The following is an 11,156-nucleotide window of genomic DNA, read 5'->3' as shown; positions in this document are numbered from 1 at the left end:
GGGGGCCCGGAGGGGGCTCGGGTGGGGCCGGGGGAGGCCGTGTCCTGGAGTGCCCAAGCATCCGCATCACTTCCATCTCTCCCACGCCTGACCCACCAGCCACCCTGGAGGACAACCCCGATGCCTGGGGGGACGGCTCTCCCAGGGATTACCCCCCACCAGAAGGCTTTGGAGGCTACCGAGAGGCAGGGGGCCAGGGCGGGGGCCCCTTCTTCAGCCCTAGCCCCGGCAGCAGCAGCCTGTCCTCCTGGAGCTTCTTCTCGGATGCCTCTGATGAGGCCGCCCTGTATGCCGCTTGCGATGAGGTGGAGTCTGAGCTAAACGAAGCGGCCTCCCGCTTTGGCCTGGGCTCCCCACTGCCCTCACCCCGGGCATCCCCTAGGCCATGGACCCCCGATGATCCCTGGAGCCTGTATGGTCCAAGCCCCGGAGGCCGGGGACCAGAAGATAGCTGGCTACTTCTCAGCGCTCCTGGGCCCTCCCCAGCCTCCCCACGGCCAGCCTCTCCATGTGGCAAACGGCGCTATTCAAGCTCCGGAACCCCATCTTCAGCCTCTCCAGCTCTGTCCCGCCGGGGCAGCCTGGGAGAAGAGGGGTCCGAGCCACCTCCACCACCCCCACTGCCTCTGGCCCGGGATCCTGGCTCCCCTGGCCCCTTTGACTATGTGGGGGCCCCACCAGCCGAGAGCATCCCCCAGAAAACCCGGAGGACTTCCAGTGAGCAGGCAGTGACCCTGCCTCGGTCTGAGGAGCCGGCTCCGTGCAACGGGAAGCTGCCTTCGGGAGCAGAGGAGACTGCAGCTCCTCCAGGCGGTCCTCGGAAGGAGGGAGCTGGCATGGACTACCTGGCAGTGCCCTCCCCTCTGGCTTGGTCCAAGGCCCGGATTGGGGGACACAGCCCCATCTTCAGGTGAGGGTTGTGCCCGGCACCACTGCCATTCCATTTTGGAGCAGGTCAAGGGATCAGTTTGAAGAAAGGTCCTAGTTCTGTGCCCTTGGCATTTCAAAAAGAGAATCTGTAACCAGCTTGGCTGCTATCATTTACCCACTTTTAGGGAGGATTAAGTCAACAGCACCATACCCCTTCTACAAACTGATGACTTGCAAAAGGATAATCATTCACTGTGGATCAATAAGAAAACGCCCCGCCCCCACCCCTTAGGCAAAGTGGGAGTTCCTCTAGGGCAGTGGTTCTCAACCTTCCTAATGCCATGACCCTTTAATACAGTTCCTCATGTTGTGGTGACCCCCAATGTCATTGTTACAAATTGAACATAATTAAAGCATAGTGATTAATCACAAAAACAATATGTAATTATATATGTGTTTTCCGATGGTCTTAGGTGACCCCTGTGAATGGGTCGTTCGAGCCCGAAAGGGGTCGCGACCCACAGGTTGAGGACCGCTGCTCTAGGGTCCTCCACACCTACTTTTGGGCTGGCATGGTCTGGACATGGACTGTGGACTGGATTTCATACTTACACGGGGTAGCAGGAAGTCCCCCTTCTCTAACTTTTAATTTCTAGGGCCCAATTTGTGCCTTAAAAGTATAGCTGCTCATTTGAATTAAAATAGCATATATTTGCAAGACAAAAATTCATATTAAAACAAGTAGTTCTTGCATTCTTTTATCCATTTTACCCTCCAAGAATCCTGTCCATTTCAATAATCCTGAATCTTGGGATGTCAGGTTGAGCTGGCTCCATCCGGGAAAGTTTCCTGGGAAAAGAAACCTTAACACCTGTTCTCCTTGGTTCCCCTAGGGCAGGGTTTCTCACCCTCAGCACTATTGATATTTTGAACAGGATAATTCTTTGTTGTGGAGACTGTGCTGGGCATTGTAGGATGATTTAGCAGCATCCCTGACCTCTACCCACTAGATGCTAGAAGTACCCTCTCCTCTAGTGTGACAACCGAAAAATGCCTCTAGACATTGCCAAATAGCACCTGGGGACCATCACCAGTTGAGGTCCCCCCTGGCCTCGGGTATCTGGGAGCTCGATAGAGGAATGACCCCTAATTTCTGAACTGGACCTGTCCAGCCCCAACTAGTGGAATGGGCACTGACTGGGAACAGGGCGTGTGCTCAGTCCTGGCTTCTGTCAGTCACTGGCTTGCTTGGCTCACCATGTTCTAACATCTGGGTCTCAGTTTCTTTATTTGAAAAACAAAGGGGTTTATCTCCGAGGCCATGTTCAGTCTGAAATGGTGCTTCTTTCCTGGACTCTTTTCCCATCCAGGTCTAAGGATTAGGATGGGCTTTGGGTTCCTCTGTATCCAAGTGAACCATTGCCACCTCAGACCCTGTGCTCAGAGCTGGGAAGGAGGGAGTCTCAGGCCTGGTGCCATCTTCCACACCCTCATCTTGAGGGGTTCTGAGGGCCCTTCCCCTCTCACCCTGCTGCTGGGCTTTTGGGCTATTTTATTCCCACACCCAAATCCCCTCCTCCCTCACATGCCAGGGAGCTGAGACTGGGTGCTGCCCTGACCAGAGTCTGAGGCTATAGTCCAGTGATGGCAAACCTTTTGAGCTCAGCATGTCAGCATTTTGAAAAACCCTAACTTAACTCTGGTGCCGTGTCACATATAGGCATTTTTTGATATTTGCAACCATAGTAAAACAAAGACTTATATTTTTGATATTTATTTTATATATTTAAATGCCATTTAACAAAGAAAAATCAACCAAAAAAATGAGTTCGCGTGTCACCTCTGACACGTGTGTCATAGGTTCGCCATCACTGCTATTGATGATCAGTGCTCTTTTCTTCTGTCTAGGACCTCTGCCCTACCCCCACTGGACTGGCCTCTGCCCAGCCAGTATGAGCAGCTGGAGCTGAGGATTGAGGTGCAGCCTAGAGCCCACCATCGGGCCCACTATGAGACAGAGGGCAGTCGAGGTGCTGTCAAAGCTGCTCCTGGTGGTCACCCTGTAGTCAAGGTAAGGGGCAGAGGCCTGATAGCCTTCCTCTTCTCCAGTCCCAGATCCCTGCAAATGGGCTCCAGCTGTGCAGACCCATGGCACTGCCCTTTCCCACACTCCCTCTCAGCAGTGACCCTGTAGGCAGACTGGAGTTGGGGGAGGAAGGGTGCCTTTCAAGGACCCGGATATACTTTCTACTCCTCTATCCCTCCACCCCCACTCCCTTCATCCCATGGGACAACAGCCTCATGTCTACTGTGGAAAATGATGGCCTGCCAGATGTGGGGGAGGGCTTAGGCTGAGGCCAAAGTTCACTGGGAGTAAGGCTCTCTTCATTGAGTTGGGCCAGTCTCTCTTGGGAGATTTTCCCCTTTGCCCAGCTCAGTTTGAGCCTTATTCCAAGAATAACACTGTGAACTCCAGGCCACATTTTCTCCACAACAGATGCCCAATCCCCCCTGGGAATCCCTTCCAGGATATCCTTTGTCTTTCACCAGCCTTACCCCTTGGTGGACTGAAAACCCTGGGATGGATGAAAGATCAGACAGTGGAGATTTCAGTTGTGTTGCCTGTGTGGTGTCTCCCTCTGCCAGCTCCTAGGCTACAGTGAGAAGCCACTGACCCTACAAATGTTCATCGGCACTGCAGACGAAAGGAACCTGCGGCCTCATGCCTTTTATCAGGTGCACCGCATCACCGGCAAGATGGTGGCCACGGCCAGCTATGAAGCTGTAGTCAGTGGTACCAAGGTGTTGGAGATGACCCTGCTTCCTGAGAACAACATGGCAGCCAAGTAGGTTCCCCTTCTTCTCCCCCTCTGTCCTCAGGCTTTAGGACCAGTCGTTCCCATGCTCCTCTTCCCAGGAGAGCTAGACACCGTCCAGAGGAGCAGTTTCAGGCTTTCTCACCATCTAGAAGAGGACTTTGGGGCTCGGGAGCAGTCTGCAGAGGCCACCTTTGGGTTAAAATAGTCCTCCTAGGCTCCCAGAGCAGGTCTTCAGGGCTTTGGATAGAGGGTGGGGGGGGGCTTCCCTCTTGGGGTGCGGGTCTTACCATTCTGGCTTCAGCTGGGAAGGCTTGCCGTCCATTCTTTGCCTTCAGCATTGACTGTGCTGGAATCCTGAAGCTTCGGAATTCAGACATTGAGCTGCGGAAGGGTGAGACGGATATCGGGCGCAAGAACACACGTGTGCGGCTGGTATTCCGGGTACACGTGCCCCAGGGCAGCGGGAAGGTCGTCTCTGTGCAGACAGCATCAGTGCCCATCGAGTGCTGTGAGCAAAGAGGCCCTATACCATCTCTCTGTCTCTGTGACCCTCTTGTCTCTGTGTCTGTCTGTCCACTTTATCTCCTCTGCATAGTGTCCTGTGCCCCATCTTTCCTGGGTAGCCCTGCAAAGGAGTTAGCCCATATTTCTATGGTGGGAGGAGTATTCTAATTTGCCCCTGCTGCTGACTCTGTCTCTGGGATGGACTAGAGTGCCCCTGTCCTCCCTCTGCGGGCGGTGGCTCTGTGCGCTTGTTTGGATAACTCTCTGGCCTGCCCTGCTGCTCACTGTCTGCCTGGGTGACTCTTTACATGGCGTGTGTCGCCCCAGGGGCTCTGTGGGTTTACTTGTGTGTCTGCCACCGAGGAGGGCTCCTCCAGGGCCCTGTGGCAGTTATTCCAAGGGCATGGGCAGAGGAGGCTGTCCTCTCCATATGCAGTCCAGCCAGGCCTTTCCTGCACTGCTCCGCAGCCCAGCGCTCGGCCCAGGAACTGCCCCAGGTGGAGGCCTACAGCCCCAGTGCCTGCTCCGTGAGAGGAGGAGAGGAGCTAGTGCTAACTGGCTCCAACTTCCTGCCGGATTCCAAGGTGGTGTTCATCGAGAGGGGCCCCGGTGAGTACTCACTGGGGAGGGAAGGGCAGGGGGGAAGAGTTGGGACAGGCAGGTGAAAGAACTCTGGCACTGCCACTAAACTAACTTCTCTGTAAAACAGGCAGATAGACTATCCTTCCTCTTGGACTTTCTGCTTCATGGGTATGATAGCAATCTGTAATGCTCAGGATGGTGAACAAGTGTAAGAAATACACATTCCATTTTTTAGGGAGAAGTTGGTTTTGAGATAATTGACCCCATGTGGATAGGGTCGATGAGGAGAAGGGAAGAGGTAACCCTCATAGTCCCATGCTCAGTCCCTCCTGAGTTATGAGCCAGTAGCACAGCTATGATTACGAGAGCCTGTGACATACCCCAAGATGGAGCTTCAGAGGGAGAAGGGAAGACCGAGGGGCCCAGGTGCACCCACCAGCTTGAGGTCTTTGTCCTCTCCCAACCCTGACCACCAAGAGCCCTAGCACCGGTGCTCAAATAGAACAGATTTTGAGGTGCTGGATCATGAGATTTGAGGTCTCATTGCCCTCCTTCAAGCTAGGACCCTTTCCTAGCCTTGAACTTCCTCCCAACACTATCATGGGAGGGGATGTTTGGAGCAGGATGGGAGGGTTCAAGAGTTGCTTTTGTCACCCACTCCCTTTGGTTCCTAGGCTGGTCCTGCTATCTCTGTTGGTCTCAGCTTGCTGCTCTATTCTTATAGACAGTTTAAAACCCTGCCTTTCCCATTCAATTGAATAAACATGCAGCAGGCTTCTTTGTGAGTGAAGCCTTGTAGAGGCCTTCTGAGTCTGGCCTCAGCTCTAGCAGGAGGGGAAGTGGCAGAGGACTGGGTATGGGGTGGGGGCCCTGGAGCTGGGCTGGAGTAGTCTGTTCCCCCTGCACAGATGGAAAGCTGCAATGGGAGGAGGAGGCCACTGTGAACCGGTTGCAGAGCAATGAGGTACAAGTGTCACTGGGGTGCCCACCATCTGGGCGGGGCGGGGTGGGGGGCGGGGAAGATGGCAGGGAATTCCCAGGAGTGGCCCTCAACCAGGGGAAGGGACTCCAGGAGTGACCTGTTCTTTTCTAGAGGACACATTCTGGCCCCTTGAAACAGGTTCTTCTCTAGGGGATGAACTTCACTCTTTAGCAAATGGAAAAACCCAGGAGGTGGAGTTCCGGTCCTTGGAAGGGCTGGGCTGAGTCTAGGTTCCTGAGGGCTCCCTGCCTATCCTCTGCTCCTTCCAGGTGACACTGACCCTGACTGTCCCTGAGTACAGCAACAAGCGGGTGTCCCGGCCCGTCCAGGTCTACTTTTATGTCTCCAATGGGCGCAGGAAGCGCAGTCCTACCCAGAGTTTCAAGTTCCTGCCTGGTGCGCTCTAGGGGGTGGGGGCTGCCAGTCTTCTCACCAGTGTGTCCTCCTGCTTCATATCCACCCAGTGATCTTCAAGGAGGAGCCCCTACCAGACTCATCTCTCCGGGGCTTCCCTTCAGCCTCAGGCCCCTCCTTTGGCACTGACATGGACTTCTCACCACCCAGGCCCCCCTACTCCTCTTATCCCCATGAAGACCCTGCTTACGAACCTCCTTACCTGTCAGAAGGTTTCAGCTATGGCACACCCCCTCTGTACCCCCAAACGGGGCCCCCACCATCATACAGACCTGGCCTTCGGATGTTCCCTGAGACTGGGGGTACCACAGGTTGTGCCCGTCCACCAGTCTCCTTCCTTCCTCGGCCTTTTCCCAGTGACCCCTATGGGGGACGGGCCTCCCCTTTTCCCCTGGGGCTGCCATTCCCTCCTCCAGCCCCTTTCCAGCCTCCACTGCCTTCCTCCCCACCGCTGGAAGGCCCCTTCCCTCCCCAGAGTGGTGTTCACCCCCCACCTCCTGAGGGGTACAATGAGGTAGGGCCAAGCTACGGCCCTGGGGAGGGGACTCCGGAGCAGGAGAAATCCAGGGGTGGCTATGGCAACGGCAGCAGCTTCCGAGACAGTGTCCCTATCCAGGGGATCACGCTGGAGGAAGGTGAGTGTGGAACTGGCCGCTGCAAGTGTGAGCGTGTGTAAGAGATTGCTCTGCATGTTTGCTGAGGGCTGGAGCTTGATCCCTTGAGACCAGTCAGGGGGTCTCAGGAGGCAGGTTCGTGGTGCATGTCGCCACATGAACCCAGTTAACTTAATTCTGAAGGGTGCATGGAGTTCCTGCCTCTGCCCCAGATCACAAAATCACAGGTTACAAGTACTTTCAAGATCACTTAATATAGCTCCCCCCTCTGCAGATTGAAGCACTGAATTTCAGAGAGGAGTGGTGGCTTGCTGAGGTCTCAGTCAAGCATGCTTTCCCTTGCCTCAGCTTCCCCCTAAACATGCTGACTGTGGTCAGGATTGGTGATGAAGAACCTTGATATTTTGCCTCTTCCTCCCACTGACTACACCCACCACTGGCCCTGCTGACAGTGCAGGCTGCTGAGCCAGCAGGAGAGGGCTAGGATGGGGGCCCGGGAGCCAACATGAATGGAGCTGAGCAGATTTGATTGGGAGCAGGTGTTAAGATATATTGGGGAAAGTGAGGCCCAGTGGAGGAGGAGCCTAGAGGCTTCTTAGACTGAAGCCTGTCTTACATGGGTTGGGGGTCTCTGGAAAAGGAAGGGAGCTGCCCCTAGCCCAATCTCTCCATTGTCCCTCCATTACAGTGAGTGAAATCATTGGCCGAGACCTGAGTGGCTTCCCAGCACCTCCTGGAGATGAGCCTCCTGCTTGAACCATCACCTGGCAATTCCAGCCTCCCGGCCCTTCCAGCCCTGCCCACTTTCCCTTCATCCTGGGGTGGTGGTTCCAGAAGCTTGGGGCCAATCTGGTTATTCTTTCCCCAGCCTTTGCCTCTTTCCCCTGCCCCCCTCCTCCTCCCCTAGCTGAGATGTGGCCTCCTGGGCCTGGTGCTGCCAGGGAAGGCTCAGTGAGGGACAGCACGGGACGGAGTCTGGGTGGGAGGACTGACTGGAGTGAAGACTGTGTCTAGATTGTGTACGGGCCCTGGTGCTGGGAGTCTGGGATGGGCGGATGGATAATAAACTGCTCACTGATGAGTGCTTCAGGCTCCAGAGCTCTTTGGTGAGAGAGGAGGGGCAGCTTACCCTGGCCTGAGGTGGCTTAGAGGTTGGAAAGAGATGGGATGTGGCTGGGATCATGGTAACCCAAAGAACTTCTCAGAGTAGGGGGCTGGGGATAATTTAAGGGGCCCCAGAGGCTCCCTAACTGGGTTGGGGTTGGGGGCCAGAGCTTTAGTAGGCCTATCCTCCCTGGGATTCAAATTCCTGTAGGCTCTTTGGGATGGGACCCAGGAATCTGTATTTTCAAGTTTCTTTTTCTTTCTACCACCCAGATGATTCTGATTCATAGGCAAGGTCAGGAAACACCAATCTAGCCCTTCTCCCTTATTTACAAAGGAGGGATCTGAGACTAAGAGGGAAGGGGCTTGACCAAGGTCACACAGCTAATCAGTAGCAGGTTAATGTATACTCCTGGGCTCCTGCCTCCAGCCCACCCTCAGATACCCTGACTCATCGGGTTCTGGCCCCTGAAGCTTATCTTCCTGGAGTAGGGTTGGGGATGAGGGAGGGCTGGCATGGGTCTATCCACAGTCTGGATTCTTGGGGACAGTGAAAACATTTTGGAAAGATCTGTGCTTTGGAAGTAGATTGCAGGAAGCCATGCAACCTCTCTAGCTGGTCTGGGTGCTACCCTGGGGCTGAGTGCATTGTTTGGCTCCTGGCCTGTCTTGCAGGTATGCCCGCATATCACCAATGACAGGCCCATGCTCAAAGCCTGGTTTGTCCTGTCTCGACAGCCAATGTGGCCAAGTCCCCAGTGGACTGGGCATTTAGTACCATTAGCCTGCGATGGCTAGGCTTGGCTGCTGGGACTACACCCCAAATACATCCAGGGAGTTTGTACTCAGGAGACTGGCCTCACCTCCAGGCTGGGGGGGCCTCTCTATATCCAATAGGTTCCAACAGGTCTGGCAAGAACCCATGTGTTCAGGGGTGGGTGTGAGAGAAGCTGGCTCTGAAGTGGAGAACAAGAGAACCAGGACGACCCTCAATAACAAGGAATTTTCTTTATCTTCCTGAATACAAACTGCTGTGCACCAAACTGACATCAAGTGATCAGCTCATTGGGCTGTGTCCTTGGCTGCTTTTCAAAGATACCCTCCAGGAGGGGCTGTAATATCCATGTCAGGAGGGACCTTGGGATACATGTGTTATAACCAGCATTCTACAACACCCCCCACCCCACCTCATACCCCAAGATCTCTAACAAGGGATATCAGCTTCTGTGAATGAAAAGAGGTAGGGGACTTGCTACCTCCCAAGACAGATGATTTCATTTTCTGCCAGGGCACTGCCATTCATTCATTGCCAGACATTTATCAGGCAGCTAAGTGCCAGCCAATGGGTCCTGGAGGACCTCACGAGGCCACAGTAAGTCAACATCTCATTGTAACTCAACAGTTCAACTCAGTAAATATTTCTCTTAGAATGTAAGGTTTGGGGGGTGGGGTGGGGTGGGCAGTGAACAATTTTATTACAGGGCGCAGAAGGAGCAGAGAGCAGGGGCACTCCGTCCAGCTGTAGGAGCTAGTGGGAACTTCAGGGGTGACTTCTAGATTGAGATCTGCAGCATGACTGAACTGATCAACCCAGGAGCAGGAAAAGGCAGGCCGGGCAGAGCCACCAGAATTGGCTAGGTCAGTGATGGTGAACCTTTTGAGCTCAGTGTGTCAGCATTTTGGAAAAACCCTAACTTAACTCTGGTGCCGTTTCACATATAGAAATTTTTTGATATTTGCAACCACAGTAAAACAAAGACTTATATTTTTGGGCTAGGTCCTGGAGGAGAGCTTACTGAATTTCCTTCTCTGGCTGGAACTCTGAGCCCCCAAGGAAGGCTGACAGATGGAGGGCTTACTGCTCTCAAAGGGCCAAGGGAGGTTCTGTGCGATGGGGATGGGGGAAGGTTAAGTTCTGGAAGAGGAGGGACTAGAGAGGAAAGCACAGGCTACATTCTGGGGGTCTAGTAGTCATGCCAGGGAATTTAGAGTTATCCAAGGATGATGGGTGCTTCCTCACTAGATGGGAGTCCTCCTGGGGTGAGCTGAAATCTGCTTTCCGGTGACTGCTCTGCAAGGCACTGTGCTAGGCCCTCACTTCATAGAATCCTCCCGATTAGAATCCTGAGGCGAGTTAGCCTCCCAGGTTCATTGTCTCTTCCCAGGATCCCCACAGACATCTCACTCCCTGAGGCTGGGGTGGGGAGAGGAGAAGGATGCTGGATCTACAGCTGGTGTCAGAAAAGACTTTCTTGGCCAGGGCTTCTCTGAGGGCAGTCTGAGGATTACTTGCATTTGAATCACTAGGTGGTGGCGGGGGGTGTGGTTTGCTTTGTTTTGTTTTGTTTTTTAATGTAGATTCCTAGGCAACCCCTGACCTTCTCAGTTATATTCTCAGAGGGGGAGGAGGAGGAGACTGCATTTTATTTATTTTTTATGACTTTAAAAATTATTTATTGTTGGAAGTATTTCATATGTCTCCTTTCCCCCCATTGACCTCTCCCTGCCTGCCTGCCCTCCCCGCTCCCCGCTCCCCCCAAGCACAGTCCCTCATCCCCCTACTGTCTATCCCTTGGTTATGCTTATATACATGCATACAAGTCCTTTGGTTGATCTCTTACCGCCCCCCCCCCCGCCCCCACTGCATTTTAAAGAACACTCTGGGTGATTCTTCAGAACATGAAAGTTTGAGAACCAGTGTCATTTGTCAAATAAGTGTCAGTTCTTCCCACTCCAGACTCTATAATAGCTCCCTACCCCATCACAGATCTTGTCTGGGTTGCTGTGGGTGGAGGATCACCTGGAGAATGTACTTAGGGGAGGAGTAGGGCACACACATTCCTGACATTGCAACTCATCTCTTCCCTCACCTGGCTCTGCCTTGCTGCTTAAGTAGTAGAAGATGGTGTCGCGGGGCAGCCCGGAAGCCGGGTGCGGGAGTTTCCCCTGGTGCTTACTGAGTCTCCTTCTCTGGCTGGAACTCTGAGCTTCCACGATATCTGGAGAGGGCTCAGTGAGGAGCCCTTTAGCTGGGTTTCAGGCTGTGCTTGGAGCAGGAGCCGCGGTACCTGGGAGCCTGCCGCCAGACCCTTGCAGAGAGCAGCATCTTTCTCACTTCCTGGAAATTCCAGATGTGGGAAGTGCATGGGGTTTGGCTGTTCTTTTAGAGCTGGTTTTAGTAGCCTCATGTCTGATTGCTCACTTAGCCAACTCCCCACAAAGCCCTCCAGGGCCCTTGGTCTGTACCAAACCCTGTGCTGGGCGTGA

The 11,156-nt window shown here is 54.0% G+C and overlaps 1 protein-coding gene across 1 annotated transcript; it reads left to right on the top strand.

Moving 5' to 3' along the window:
- Positions 1-2: 2 nt before the first annotated feature.
- Positions 3-7,869, top strand: NFATC4 (nuclear factor of activated T-cells, cytoplasmic, calcineurin-dependent 4; the record flags this gene model as incomplete). The annotated part of the gene is made up of 9 exons (XM_006760875.2): positions 3-910; positions 2,779-2,941; positions 3,517-3,716; positions 4,025-4,197; positions 4,662-4,802; positions 5,684-5,739; positions 6,027-6,153; positions 6,222-6,806; positions 7,474-7,869. Coding segments are annotated over 9 exons (2,421 nt in total), but the record flags the coding sequence as incomplete, so codon positions are not given.
- Between the last annotated feature and the right edge of the window lie 3,287 nt (positions 7,870-11,156).

This window comes from Myotis davidii, unplaced genomic scaffold (assembly GCF_000327345.1).
Source record: "Myotis davidii unplaced genomic scaffold, ASM32734v1 scaffold157, whole genome shotgun sequence".
NCBI lineage: Eukaryota > Metazoa > Chordata > Mammalia > Chiroptera > Vespertilionidae > Myotis > Myotis davidii.
This window is presented reverse-complemented; position numbering and strand designations above follow the sequence as displayed.